At 39.2% G+C, this 16121-nt stretch overlaps 1 protein-coding gene across 3 annotated transcripts in view; it reads right to left on the bottom strand.

The window, feature by feature from the left end:
* Positions 1-419: 419 nt before the first annotated feature.
* ikzf2 (IKAROS family zinc finger 2) overlaps positions 420-16121 on the bottom strand; it is a 50390-nt gene continuing 34688 nt past the window's right edge. For all 3 annotated transcript variants that reach the window (XM_053496796.1, XM_053496795.1, XM_053496794.1), the window contains exons 6-8: positions 7053-7190; positions 4377-4505; positions 420-2649 (exon numbers count right to left, since the gene is read on the bottom strand). In XM_053496796.1, coding sequence (XP_053352771.1) covers positions 1907-2649; positions 4377-4505; positions 7053-7190 — 1010 coding nt within the window. In that variant the 3' untranslated portion in view covers positions 420-1906. The remainder of the gene's footprint in view (positions 2650-4376; positions 4506-7052; positions 7191-16121) is intronic.

Raw genomic sequence — 16121 nt, 5'->3', positions numbered from 1 at the left:
ACACGATATGTGTGTGTGGCGTGGAGGGGGGGGGGGGGGTGAGGGTGGTACCACACTTACAGTAAGTTGATTAGTTTCCTATAACAGCACACTTGAAAAGTTTTATCCCTTTTATATCACAGCAGCTGGCTAATGAATACCCAATTTTTGTGGTTAGTTGACTAAATACATAACTAGTACTGTTTTTCCGTCCACAAGGAGTTTAAAAAGAAGAAGTCTGAAAAGAGGTTCCTGTATAGTAAAACATTACATGACTGTTTCAAAGTTCTGACACTGGAGACTCCTTCTTTAAATGTGAAGAATTAAAGTTGCAAAAAATCGCCCCATACTAATTCAATTTTCAATTCAATTTTATTTCTATAGCGCTTATTACTATTTAATAATAATAAGACTTTATTTATTAATGTATGAGGAACTTCTGGCCATAGGAATGATAACGAATTAGAACGAGTGCATTAATGATAAAAAGTGATTTGTGATGCCAAAGGAACCTCTGTAATAATAATAATAATAATAATAATAATAATAATAATAATAAAATTTGACAGTGCTGTGATATGATGTATTATAATATTGAGTCAATATTGGTGTAATTGAGTGTAACATTTGAATATAGAGCATTTTGCAAAAAAAAAAGCATGTTCTGTCGTATAATAAACTAAAACAAACAAACAAACAAACAAACAAACAAACAAACAAGAAAAGCTGCATAAACTTATTTATATAAATAATTTGATCTAGAGTCAATACATGATTTTCCCGTATAAAATTTCAGGTCCATGCAACAGTGGATCAGATTGAGGTTTAACCCCTATCCACACACTTTAATCTACAAAAGTAAATAGCCTCCCTTTTTATAAAAAAAAAAAAAAAAAAAAGGCAATTCCAACCTGAGGTGTAAGAAAGCAAGCTAATACCCAGTGCTCCAGCGTAGAGCTTTTGTAACAACCAGCATAATAAAGCAGCGTAATAAAGTGCGAGCTGTAATCGTTACCTGTTAAGTGAGTGAGTGGGTTAGTGAAGAAAAAGACACACTGCCGAACAGATAAGACATGGTGCTACCGGTGCAGTGAAGAGGCCCATTACGGTGTGCTGCAGTGCAGAAGGATGCTTTAAAGAAAGAATGGGGGGGAAAAAAACAAACCATAAATTGCTGCCTGTTAATGTGGCCACCAAGCTACATCATATTGGCAGCACAGGGAGCGTAGGTAGTAATCAAGCATGATGGGGTGAGTGTGATCCTGCACGTACTCATAGTGAAATCGATAAAAAGAAAATAAAAAACGTCTAATGCTAAAGTTCTATTATTATGTCTAAAAAGAGTGATGGAGAAGGCAAGCTTTAAATCAGAACAGTCAAAACATCAGCAAGGCACTGAGAAAACACAGCAGCACAAAACAAAATAAAGGAAAAAAAAAAAGATTGACATTTTTTAGTCTTTTCCCCTGAAGGTCCCTTGTGTGCAAGTGCACTTTGTTCCTGATACTCTCATATGGCGACATCTATAAAATCTAATATCTATAATCTATTAGTCCTTTTGTGACAGGTAAGACAGCGAGAAACGACTCACAAAAGACCAGACAAACATAAAACCCTTCATGATGTTCAAGGCAATATAGCTGCTCTGTTTTTTTTTTTTTTTTGGGATGATGCAATATATAAAAAAAAACAAAAAACAAAATAATAACAATAAAAGAATGAGTGTCTGTGTATGCGGAGGAAATTTCAACACATGGTTCACATCATCTACGTATTCAAACTAAAACCCTCTCCCAAAATATATCGCCTTCAAAAATCTAAATTAAAAACCTGCTGGAATTAAACCTTCATATATGTATTTGCTGGATTTTTTTCTTGTTCAGCTCGGGATCTCTGGCGCCTTCCACGATCCTGGATCCCAGGCCTCCTAACGAAAGGTGTGCACTCCGCGGACGATGTGCGAGGAGAACTCGTAGCGATCCTTGCAGCAGTGGCCGCAGATGTTGCACTCGAGGGGGTCTCTGTAGCCGTGGCAACCCATGTGGATGGTGTACATGACGTGATCTAAAAAAAGCACGCGGCAGTGCTCGCACTGGAACACCCGCACCTCGTTTCCTTCCGGCCCGAACACTCGGATCCCATCCCTGACGCCGTGCTGGTGGCCGCCCTCGTCCGGCCGCGCCAACGCTGCCCTGACGCTGACACTCGTCTGATTCACCGGCTTGTCTCGCGGGCTGCTGCGAGCCGAGTCGGCCGAATCGTGGCCGCTGTTGCTGGGGGAGCGGTCACGCGCGTCGTGCACCTCCCCTCGCACCACCTGAGAGGTTTTGGGCCGCGCCAGTGTGATGGCACCGTTGGCACGGGAGGAAAACTCCGGTTGGTGGGCTGGATGGTGGGACAGATGGAGGGACTCGTGGTTGCTCGGGCGCTCCAGGCGTGGGCCGAGAGGATACATGGAGTGGAACAGGGGGTTCACCATGGGCACCACCTCGGGCATGGTGAGCGACGGGTGGGACAAAATGGGACGCAGAGTATCGCTGTTCATATAAGCGATGGGATTATTGAGCGCCTGGTCCATCACGTGAGCCTGGATGATCTCTGCTTCCTTATCGTACTTGAGGCCAACATCAAAGTTCAGGTCGGGGTAGGAGTAGCGCATCATCTTCTCTCCTGCACAACACATCAACAATTGTACAACCTTTAGACCGATACATTTTACAAAAAAGTATTTTTTTGCTTTTATAAATGAGTGATTCCGGGGTGCATTTAATCATTTAACGTATTACTAATGTAAAGATTTAAACACCATGCATACCACAATTAAAGAGTACAGTTTGGATGTTAAGCAACCACTAGACTAGTTTACGAACAGAACAAGGTATTAAAGATTTAAGCCGTTACTGTTCATGTACAAAGCTTCCATAAAAAAAAAAAAAAACCTATATGATAAAATTCTGTTGAAATAAATAATTTAAGAACATTATTTGTAGTTTCTATCAAACTGGTTTGATGCCTGGCACATTAGCATGGAATATAATCACTATGGTGTGGTCATGTGTGTTTATAAAGTATTTATTTTACAAAACATGAAACACACATCAGATTTCAAAACTGAAACTGTTCTTATAAATCCTGTTTGGGTCGAAATTACCGTCTTGAAATGTGTACTAAAGCACGGTAAACAACAATCTACAGTACTCTATATGCATGGTTTAACTTTTTAATTTAATAATAATAATAATAATAATAATTATAATAATAATGCAAAAAATATTTAAAAAATGGTCAAATTTATTACATTTTATTTAGCATTAAGTCCACCATTACATAATTTTATTTATTATAAAATAGTGAAAAGAGTAAGGTTATTTCAGTTCAAAGAAGCTTGTTCAAATCACAAGGCAGACGCAAGTCCAAGTCCAGGATTTGTGCATTATATTTTTGATTTTTACGGAAACTATCCCTAATCAAAAATTATAATTTAACATTTATGGAAGGAGTCTCCAGTGTCCAATTTTGCAAACAATCAGTAATTTTTCTTTTATCCCACAATACTGTTTTGTTTTGTTTATTCTTGAGACGAATTACTGTTTGTTATTTGTTTATTAAAGATAAAAATTAAACAACCGGTAATTATGAAACTATGGATTCGGTTGTGAGCAGCAGGGATAACTCCTCGGTTCATTAATCTTCCAAAACATACAAATGCTAATCACACTTCAACAGCGTTTTATGTTACGCTATAAGGAACAGATGCTAACGAAAAAGGCAGCCAATATATTTTGAGTTCAGATCATGCTTGTATATTTCGATGTTTTTTTGGTCTGAATAAAGTTGGAAAGCCCCGTGTGAAGAGCCGGGTGAGCGAATTTAACCCCTGCCTAACGTGGATGTGGTAAGGTGTTGCGCGTTGCTAGATTAAAGTTACAGGTGTGAAAAAACCACAAGGGGAAAAACATCTCCAGCCTGTAGCAAATTAGGCTCACTGTGTCTTTCGCTTTCCTGCAGTGTTTGGATTTAGCAAACACTTTCACCTTGAAACCACACTGCACCGAACTTTTTACATAAGGATTTGCATAATGAAAGCTTTTGTAAAAAGCGCCGAAGAATGTCGCTAAATAAAACGCGAAGCATTATACACACATTTCAGCAAAAAGAGAGAAAGAAAAATAAGTAGAGTATGAAAGCTGTTTTGGCTCTTAGCCCATTTTACTGACATTATGATCTTGGCTTCGAAAGGAAGTATTTGTGGTTATATTTAGCAATCAGTTCTCATTTTGAGTAAGACTACAGTATTTCCATTGGTGAGGTGACTGCTCGCACACCTTTGTTGTATTATGCATGTGTACTTGTTATTAACTCAGTAAGCGCTTATTCGATGGAGAATAGATACTCACCGACAAATTTCTGCGGCGTGGTGCTCTTCCTCTTCGCCACATTGGCCTGCAGTCTCTCGATGACAGGCGGCCGTTCGAAGGGCACTATGCTCGGTACCTCTCCCAAGGATCTCGGCTCTTTAGGAACCTCTGATTCAAGAAATCATGGAGAAAGATTTTTTTTTTTTTAAATGTAATATGAAGTGAACTTGATGAAAATGAAAATTAGCCAGATGCTGTGCAGGTTTATCCAAAAGCACGTTTTGCATATGTTGTGGATCGAGTGTGGAGCTTAATTTTAGCAAAAAAAGAGCTTGATTAGTTGTAATTCTGCAAAAGTCTGGCTTATGGGGGTAAATTGCATTTAGAAATAGTCCTGGTGGAAGATGTGAAGCTGGATTTATTAAAGTTGCCACCCATTTTTTAAGTCATTAACCTGTAAGGAAGAGTTTTTACTAGCAACCATTGCTATATTTTAAGTCATCGAAATGAGAAACATTTTCAGTTAGCACAATGAAACTACCACTGAACTTCCTACCACTGAAGGAAGATGCACCAAACCAAGTACCCAATAAACAGTCAAGCAGATTCGCCAACATTGGCTGGCATTGGTGGCTAAAAGCAACAGCATGACTCAAAGTAAAATGGTGGATGTATTACGCGGTTATGATAAAAAAAAATAAAAAAAGAGAGAACTCATGACCTCTTATCAAAGAGGGATTGAGGTCAGAGGTTTAGGTGGCCCAGTTATATTATGTGAAATAAGGCAGAGATTGTAACGCAGACTAACCAACATGGACAACTGTACTACTTTACTTAAACCAGATCAGTGAATTTAGTTTAACAAACTGTCTTGTTAAAAGAGCAATAAAAGATTCATAATAAAACAAAAAAAAAATACTGCTGGCACTGCTTCAACTTTTCTCCACAAATCTAAAGGGGGACAGATGAATGGACAGACAGGTAGAATAATGGTGGAGTGAAAGCTACGACCCACCAGGCAAAAAATGGATGGATACACAAGCAGATGGATGGATAAATGGATGGATGAATAGTTAAGATAGTTAGTTAGATATAGACTGATGGAGGTATGAACAGATGGATGGATGGATGGGTGGATGGATGAATAGTTAAGATAATGTATAGACTGATGGAGGTATAAACAGATGGATCAATGGATGGATGGATGGATGAATAGTTAAGATAGTGTATAGACTAATGGAGGTATGAACAGATGGATGGATGGATGGGTGGATGGATGAATAGTTAAGATAATGTATAGACTGATGGAGGTATAAACAGATGGATCAATGGATGGATGGATGGATGAATAGTTAAGATAGTGTATAGACTAATGGAGGTATGAACAGATGGATCAATGGATGTATGGATGGATGGATGAATGGATAACGCCTCTCGACCTTTGTCAAGTTTTCCAGGTTTTAAAAGTATCTTTATACAGCACCTCTAGAAATTGGAAGAGAGGCATTCCATGAGTGCTGATAATAAATGGTAACCGCAATGGGATGTTTAACTATATGTAAAACTCTGGGTCACAGGTCTTCTACAATTTTCTGCCTGCCCAAACCCACATTCAAACCCAGTCATCTGATCATGCATTGGATCTGAACCATCTGCGTCGCTTAATTTACATTTAAGCCAAGCTAGAAAATTAACTAGCTTAAAAAAAGGGCTGTATCCCAACTCCGTCTCTAATCCCTAATCAAGGACACTACTTGGTGTGTGGAACAATGGATTGTACACCCTACTGTACATTCATGTTCCATTAAATGCTTTTTGGGATTCAAGCCTGGAACCTGGGAATTAATGGAGCTGATATTCTGAAGTGGAATAAGTGGCTACATACAGTAGTACCCTTTAGAATTTTAAAACCGCTACTTTTTCCCCACTGTCAGTCGCTAGCTGAAGGATATGTGTTGGTGGAGAAAAATAACTGTTTAAACAAACAAACAAATCATAATCTGTTGATAATAAATGGTGTTTGTGGAACTGTTGTATAAAAGCAATATCACACTTGAGGCCGTGCTGTTGTGCTGGATATCAGCATGGCTGTGATACTAATATTGCTTAAGTATATCAGGAAGAAATCTTTCAATGAAAGTTCTTGAAAGTTGCACAATTTAAGATAATGTTGTGGGCAAAAAGGGTCAAATTAAACAAATTAGTTTTTATTCATACATTTTAAAATTACTTTAACATAGGGGACAAATGGCACACATTCAAACAATGCGGTAAAGGATTAACTAAAAGTGTACTGTCTTGACTTCAACACTGACGGTTGAATGCATGGATTGAAGTTATGACCCTTTTTCTGGTCAGATGAACTGACTTGTGGGCGGGGCTTATTTACCTAAACTACTTTGAATATGATTGAAACAGTAGTAAAATAGACTTTAGACTAGTCTTGAGATAGCTACTGTATAGACATGGACGTTCCTCAGACTTATTGGTACTTGGATCTTGGGATTAACTGGTTTTGGGAACTGGTCTAGATAAATAAGTTTCTGTTCTTGTTTATGAGGGTGTGAAAAAAAAAAACATTGATCTATAATTGTTCTCAAAAACTTCATCAAAATAGCTAAATGCTAAAGGCCGTTTTAGGTTGACTAGGCCTTAAAACCTTAAACCCCTTGGCTAGCTCTGGACTTGGACTGGATTAGCCGTTCGCTCACTCACCTGCATACGGACCCGGATTGGGGGCGGAGTCCATGCCGCCGCTCTGCAAGTAATTATGGCACCTCTCTTTGTGCTCCTCCAATGAGGTTCGCTGCTTATAGCTCCGCCCACAGTAGTTACACTTGTGCGGTTTACCCACTAAAAGAGAGAGAGGACATCAAAGGAGAGAAATGTGTCTATTAGTAATACTATGAAGCAAGTCATTCAGACTGTACGCACAACTGCAGTTTCGCTCTTTGAGGTAGTAACCGAGAGAGTGGGCACGTTCTTGTGATGATGCAACTCAATATGTATGAGATTGGTCAACGGAGAAAGAAAAAAAAAAAAGTAATGATCACAGTGGAATAACGAGCCCACACAGAAATAAAACACTACGCATACACACACTATAGCATTTATACATATGACTGGGTGTGTGACTTATTAACGCCAACCTCTTGCAGAGACTATTGTAATATACTGTATATATATATATATATATATATATATATATATATATAAACAAACAATAGTTTATATCAGTATATATCTTAATAGTATGTATTAAGAAGTCACACATCAGTGTCATGGAAATAATTTCAGAATAGTCGAAGAGGGCACTATTATTACTTAATTTAAAATTTGAACAAAATTTTATCTACTTCACTTGCTGAGTACTTTAATAAAAAAAAAAAAAAAAATATATATATATATATATATATATATATATATATATATATATATATATATATACAGTACACATTTTTTTCAGTTTTCAAGATAAGCAACATCTCTGATCTCTTTCCAATATGAAACATAAGTATTTCTTTAAAAATGCATGTGTAACAATCTTTTAGAGACCTTTTAGAGAATTTTTTTTACTGATTATTTAAATAATATCATAAATATCATATCATATCAATATCATAACACTATCATACATATTACACATTCATGCATAGGCAAGATTTTCTCCTCATTGTTCAATTTCATGCTTGAATATCATGAACACTTGAGTAGTATTCAAAAAGTGCAATTAGTTCTGACAGCCCGAGCCACAGGAACACGGGCTACATCACACACAACACCCACACTCGTGTAGTAGCTGGAAAACTCAGAGCAGCAGAAAGAAACAGAGGGAGGTTTTTTTTTTTTCTTTCTGCTTAGCCAGAGCAGGTGTGAGGTGAATCATTGTCTCAGTTCCACTGACACTGAGCCTCCATACACACACACACACACATATACACACACACTAGGATGACACACACACCAGCCCCAACAGCACAACAGAGTTCCAGTGTGGGCAAGCACAGAAAGGATGAAGAGGAGGATGAGGAGGAGGAGGAGGAAGAAGAAGACGAGGTGGATCCAGCGCTTCCAAGAACGCGTCATGTTCCACAAACCAGCGAGAGCTTCATTCATTATTTGTGCTGAGTCATTCATCAACCTCTCTTTCATTCATTCATTCACACATGAAGCTTTTGCCGCCTCGAAAACGTCGACGAGTTGAGTCAGCCAAAAGTCTTTCCAATTCGACAGCCTGCCTCAGCATCTGTGGTGTAAAGCACTTTCAGTATTGTTCATCAAAAGCCGCTCGACCCCGAGAATACGGACCTGCACGTGAGAATGTATTCTGGAAAAAGAAAAAAAAAAAAAAAAAAACTCCACCTGTTACGGTCAGACTTGTACCATTACCTATAAAGAGGGTGAATTATGATAATAGCACTGACGCATTTCAGGAAGGGCGCAGTGAAGCTGATAGTAAAAGTGAGACAGCTGAGGGATGAGACAAGGCCGAGGCGACTTTTCACAAATGAAAATCTGCACCGACTTTGTCATCTAACACCGTGAGAAAAGATGGATCAGGACACGTGTGAACCAGAGGCTGAACGGCGGAAACCCAACTGTATTCGTCTTCTGCAAGGGCGTGCTCATGAGCAAAATACAAAAAGAAAAAAAAAAAATCACCAAAAAATACCAGTTCCTGTCAGAGGTAACAGGATTTAGGCCTGCACGCGTCAACAGACGTTTGAACATGTTCTTACAAACAATTTCTTACTTATGATATTTAAAATTATCTTTTTATCTATTTAAAATTATTATTATTTATTTTCATTTGTTTTCCAAAATGAACTTGAATATTTTTCTTAAGATGAATTAGATTTTTTATTTGGGAAAATGTACAAATTTTTCTCTCTAAGACAAATAAGCGTATTTTGCCTTTAATAATTAAGAGTATATTTTCCCTAAGACAAAGTAAAACTACGCCTTCCTAAGATTTTTTTCCCCTAATTTATAGTGCTTTTTTTTCTTAAAATAATAAAGTAATAAATAAAATAGTCTTTATCCCAAGATAAATTTAAGTATTGTTTTTCCTAAATAAATTAGAGTATTTTTTCCCTAAGATAATATAAATATTTATTTTCCTTTGATAGTTTAGACTATTATTTTTCACTAAAATAAATGTATTAATATTTCTTTTTAGGATAAACCACAGTATTTTTTTTAAGATACATTAGATTACATTAGGTTTTTTTTTTTTTAAAAAAAAACCTAATGTACCTAAACCCTTTTTTTTTTTTTAGGGGGGAATAAAAGTAGAGTATTTTAAAAACAAATTAATGTCTTTTTCCTCTAAAATAAAAATATCTATTTTTCTATAATAAAATTTTGCTATTTTTATCGAGATAATGGAGCAGGTTTTCTCTCGTGTAAATTCTAATGTATTTTTTCTGAGAAAAGAGAGATGTGAAAAATAAGCGTTTTTTCCTAAAATATATATTTTTTTGTTTCCTTAGAGTAAGAAATAATTTTTCCCAGAACAGTTAAATAAATCATAGTATTTTTCTACATAGTCGGCCTCAAGTCTTTTGGCAAATCTGCGTGGAAATTAAACTAAACTAAGCCGAACAAAATGTTTTTTTTCTGGATTCACAAAGGTTTCAGAATCACTGCTTTCCGTCGTACCCACATGAGTCTGTTGATGAACCGATTACCCATAAAGCATCAGGAGAGTGCTTGGCAGGGCTGATTTGCATTTGGTGACGCCCACAAAATTCTATAAAAGGTAAAAGATCCTGCAGCTGAAATGATGAGTGAAAAGTCAAGAAAGACTTGTAGAAGTGAAAGTTATTTTGACTCAGGTCTTCGCCAGTGAGGTCATTTATCATTTATCAGTGTGACGGTGTGAGTTTGAACAAAAAAGATAAATAAAAATGCAGATATTAACTATATACCTGCTGTACGCAAGTGATCATGGACAGTGAAGACATCATACAGAGAAACTGCTAGGGGTTCCTTTTCTTTTATAATTGCCTTACTTGTTCTTGATTAAAAGCAGACAGACAGACAGAGAGACAGATAGAGAGACAGAGAGACAGATAGAGAGACATGACAAGAAAAACAGACAAGGCAGATAGCTAGATACTGTAGATTGATAGAGAGATAAAGAGACTAATTGACAAACCAACCAACCAACCAACCAACCAACCAAATAAAGAAATACATAAATAGATAAGCCATTCTGCCCCACGGGGCTCACCCCTGCTAAACCCCTTTTTACCCTGTAAGGGAGAGAATAAAAGCTTCAGGCGCTGGAGCAGATGCTGAGCCGAGGGAGGCTGGTGTGATTGCTGCCGGTGCTGATGTGCATCAGAGGGTTACGTGGCATCAGATGAGCGTTTGGGAAACTGAGTGATATGAGTGGCTCATGATGACGAGCCTCCCGTCTGGTTCTGTCACACTTTCGGTCTGTGTAAAAGAGGAGCGACTCTTCACCCAGTCTGATGGTTACAGTAAATGTAAGGAGGCTGCGCGCGGCCGTCTCGGAGGAGATTCCGTCTCCACACTCAGAAACGAGCTGCACCACAAGATGGAAGGCAGCGGTTTGGTCCAGTGAACTGGGACAGCACCTGCACGCTGCGTGTATGTGTGTGTGTTAGGATAAAGCTCAGCTCGATACACATGACTGGATCTGTAGCAGACATAGTCCTGAACATGAACACGATTAAAAAAAAAGATTTTTTTTTAAATAAGGTGATACGCTATTGTTTGCAGCGCTGCATCCAATCAGACGGTGCGAGCGAGCGAGCGGGTGCTCAAGCGCAGATGTTGGATCTGCAGAAAAATCCCTGCATCAGCGTCTATTCTTGATATGCAAATGCCTTTAGTGTTGCATTAAAGCCCACTTAACCGCATCCATTCGGGTTGAAAACAGGAAACTGTGAGATGAAGATGACATTTCACTTCACGTAAATGCCTATCAAGTGCTGCTCATCAGCACAAGTGCCCAGCTACATGCACACACACACACACACACACACACACACACATAATGTTTATATATGCATGTCTATATGTATGCATGTATGTATTTATATTTATATTTATATTTATTTATTTATCTATTTATTCATTTAATGTTCCATTTAGAGACACAGGTTGAGATAATGTTCATCACTTTTCTCTTTACACACACACACACACACACACACTTCTAATACGGTGCTCATTTCCTGAGCTTTTCAGCAACTCAAATTCAGTATCAGGTGTTTCACTGTGGTGACACATAAGTGCTTTATACTATACGTCTCCCCGTCTCTGTCTGTCTGTCTGTCTGTCTCTCTGTCTGTCTGTCTGTCGCTCAATCTCTTTGCCCCCCTTTCTGTCGTCTGCCACTGTCTGACACTGTCTCACACATTCACTATTAGCTGTCTGCCAGGTTACCTGTCAGATTATCTGTCTGTCTGCCCTTCTGTCTCTCTGTCTGTCTCCTGTCCCTGTGCTCTTTATATACTGTAGCTGTCAGTCTGTCTCTCAGTCTCTCAATCTGCCTGTCTCTCTCACTTTCTCTCTCTCTGTCTGTCCCTATTTTATTTCTTTTCTCTTTTCTTTTCTGAGATGGAAAGTCCTTATTGCACAACATGTGGTCAGACCGGCCCGAGTTCCTGACATTCCTGCGACGTGCAGGTGGAACTCGCCTGAGAGGGAGGATCAGGACAAAAGATTCTCATGAAGAGGGTTAAAGCACAGTCCCTGTTCCTGGACTGAATACAAAAAGTCAGGGAAACTAAAAAAAAATCGTCAAATAGGGTCGCGAAACCACAATTAATAATTCGGCACCTGAAGAGAGTGTTTGCAAAAAAATGTGACATATTAACCGCCTGGCCTGAAAACGCAGTGTATCCCAGGTGCTGAAAGCGATTAGCGCAGAAAAACAGGAAATGAAAAAAAAAAAGACAAAGAAAAACTGCAAAACATGATAAGAGAGAGAGATAGAGCGCTCCGGCTCTCCTGCCTGCGAGTCGCAACCAGTGTGTCCCGAGGTGACAGCACGCTCAGCTCACTGCTCCAGGTATCTGGTGTCGTTAACACACACACACACACACACACACACACACACACACCATGGGAGAGTGACAGAATGATGGATTGATCAAGTGAAGTTAAAAAAAAACATTGGAAAGGATGAATGAGGCCGAGTGGGATAGGTAAGAGATGAAAGAAGAGCAAAAGAAAAAAAGAAGAGATGGAGAGAGAGAGAAAACAGAATAAAAAAAAAACTGAAGAAGACAAATGGAGAGTGAGATGGCGTTAAAAATGGGGGGGAAGTAAAAGGAGATGAATGCAAAGAGAAAAAAAAGGATGATAAAGTGGCAGGGAGACGAAGGATGACAAAGGAGAGAAAAAATGAAGAAAGAGAGAGAAGGATAGAAGGAGATAAAAGCGAGAAAGGAAACATGGTGGAGAGGAGAAGGAAGAGAGGTTAGCAACTGGTGTAAAAAGAAGGTTAGAAAAAGAGAAAAGAAAAACGAGAAGTGAAGAAAAGAAGGAAGAGGATGAGGGAGAGTAAAAGAGAAAGGGCGCGGAGTAAGTAAGTGAGAAAGCAAACGAGAAACGGAGGGAGAGTATGGCAGAAATAAAGAATCAAGGAGAAAAATGAGAAAGTGATGAGAAGGAAATACCAGAGACAGATGGAGAGAAGAGATTGAGAAAATAAAAAAAGGGAGAAAAAGAGTAGGGTTAGTAGAAAAAGAGAGAAAGAGGAGTGGACAGCAAGAAGGCCTGTGTACATGAAGGGGGGGACAGAAAAGATAGGGGAGGTCAAGTACCACAGAGACAGAGATGGAAAGACTGGAGGAAAAGAGACAGAAAGGTAGAGAAAAACTGGGTATGAAGGAGGACGAGAAAAGAAGTAGAGTATAATAAGATGGAAAGAAAATCAAGAAAAACTAAGGAGATCAGCAAGAAAGGGAAAATGGAAGAAGGGAGTACAGAAGAGATGTAAAAACAGAGAGAGAGAGAAATTAAAATGAAAGAAGAACAGAAAAAAAGGAGAGAGACAAGAAGAAAGTAAGAGGACGGGTGAAATAAAGAGAAGGGGAAATCGAGAGAAGGAAAGACACAATGGAGGAGAGAGATCATGAGAAAGAAAGGGCTATAAGAGAAAGATGGAGAGAAAATGAAAGACAAGAAGACACAGAGAGTGTGAAAGAGATGAAGAGAAAGAAAAGAGAGAGAGAGATAGAGTGTGAGAGAGGAAGGGAAGCAGTGAGAAAACAAGAGTACAAGTGGTGGAACGCTTCCTCTCGCGGTTCTGCAGGAAGCAGTTTGTCCTGAGTGGCCTAACCACAGAGTGTGTAAAAGTCCCTTAGAGTGGACACGTACACACATACACACATCACACATACACACGCACACACTTGCATGCACACACAGACATATACACACACTTCTGCAGAAAAAGGTGGCTCGGTCACCAAGATTCACACACTAAAATCACACTATAGAGAGGACTCGTCACTCGTACCCCATCTCACTCAAACGCGCGCACACACACACACACACACACACACACACACAAACAATAAACAAATATACTCCATGTACAGTATGTTCCAATCTGAGATCTGAGATCCAATCCGGGTCTAATCATATATTGTATATTCAAATATTAAATAACCTTAGTATATATCGTTATACTCGGATGAGGTTATTGTTCTTACCCTTTCTGTACATCTTGAACCTGACCCACGTGTAATGAAACCCATTTAGCTTCATCAAAGGCCTGAACAAGGTCTAAGAAGACGTACAAACCCGAGATCCGCCCCTTAACCCTCACCTTTGCTACTTTTCCTAATGACTGAGTCATGAAAATGGTTATAAACCTGAGTGTACATTTTTTTCGAGAATCCACGAGACTGCTTTGAAGCAGGTGTGAGTCATGTGTCCTCGCTATTCTCTAAATGATTTCTGTGAGAATGATTAAATACGTGTGATTAAATTCATTTCAACCTAATCAGATTAGGCATGGATGTCTCAGCATGTCTGTTCCTGGATGGAAACGCAGCTCTAGAGTTGACACTCAATCCCAGCCAGAATGATCTGATGATAAGATCTTTTTATTTCTGTGGAGAACCCTAAGATCATGCCATCTGGTACTATAGGCAACTATGGGGTAGTCCTGGACAACCGACTATCCCTCTTGCCCCATGTTGCTAAACTGGCTTGGCCATGCAGGTTTCTCCTCGTTTTTGTCCCTGTCCACAAAGGTCACTCAGGTGCTTGTTTGGTTCCTTGACATTCTGGGACTGGACCCATTGCATGTTTGCTCCTGCGCACCATCATATCTCCAACCTCCCACACCATCTCTTTGCTGTTCCTCCTCTACTGCCTTCATGTGCCTACAAAGCCCAAGATTATGTATTCAGTACCTCTCTATCCTGCAGCACCTTGGTCTGCACCATGCTCGCTTGCTTGAATCCACCATCCCTCAAAGTACAAGGACTCCAGACTATTCACTGTCCTGGCACCCAAGCGGTAAAACAAACTTTCCCTAACTGTATGTGTCCCTGGCTGTCTTCTAACAAAGACTAGAGACCTACCATTTTACCAAGCACTTTGTTTAACGATCTTTTTTCATTTTCATACTGTACGAACCTCCCCAACAGGTTTTAAGACTGATATTCCAGATGAGTGGCGCCTACCTTGACTGACTTGATCCCTTGAGAAGTTTAGGATCCAGCATACTACAGTACACATGCTTGATTCTTTAAACCAAATGCACAGTTAAGGGTCTCTATGACCAATGACTGGAGAAGGGAATAACACTGATCACCAGCAATAAACTGGAGACAGGACCATGGGAACCCAAGGCTCGCCCAGGATCACAGGGACCAAAGGCCAACCTGATGGTTCCAATGATTGAATACGTGTGATTAAATCCATTTCAACCTAATCAGATTAGTCATGGATGTCTTAGCATGTCTGTTACTGGATGGAAACGCAGCTCAATCCCAGCAAGACTAATCTGATGATAAGATCTTTTTATTTCTGTTTTCAGCAGAAAAGTCAATGCAGTACAAATAAAAAAAAAAAAGACAGTGCTGGACTTGACAGAAAGGTTTCGCAACACCCAGTGCATCATAGCCTGCCATGTACGGGCTTAACAGGCAAAGAGATCAAGGTTGTTCTAGCCTCCAAATTCCCCAGATCTCAATCCGATCACGCATCCATCGAATGCACTGGACAAACAAGTCCGATCCATGGGGGCCCCACCCTCCAATCCACAACACCCAAAGGATCCATACAATGTTGGGCTTAAAAAGTTCTGCGTTGTAATGTTATGGCTGATTGAGATATATGGAAATGGTTAAATCTACTTGTATAAAAACCCAGTCTTGACGAAAATTCCAGGATAGTAAAGTTTGGCCCTCAGGTGAAACCTTACAGGGTCTATATGGAACCTTTATTCTTCGTTTAATTTGATATGACAGCCTGGAATATCCAAGGATCCCTTCTGTAACCCCATTCAGCGCTGCTTACACATGCTGTTTTCAGGAATCGGATTTTAACTTGACAACCCACATTTACTAGTGGGATTAGGTCATTTTTCATACGTTGCACAATTTGGAAAGCAACTACCCATACCAGTCTTGTTAGTGGTGAACAAAGGATTTAACCAAGATAAGCCTGGCTCATTCCACAAGAAAAGGACAGAGATTAGAGCCTTACAGATAATTCCGACTACAAACTTCAACTTAAATTCATAAAAAAGTACCCACAAATTAGCACTGTAGATAAGTGAATTCA

Source organism: Clarias gariepinus, chromosome 5 (genome assembly GCF_024256425.1).
Source record: "Clarias gariepinus isolate MV-2021 ecotype Netherlands chromosome 5, CGAR_prim_01v2, whole genome shotgun sequence".
Lineage (NCBI taxonomy): Eukaryota > Metazoa > Chordata > Actinopteri > Siluriformes > Clariidae > Clarias > Clarias gariepinus.
Note: the sequence above shows the minus strand (reverse complement) of the source record. Positions and strands in the feature narration are given on the sequence as shown.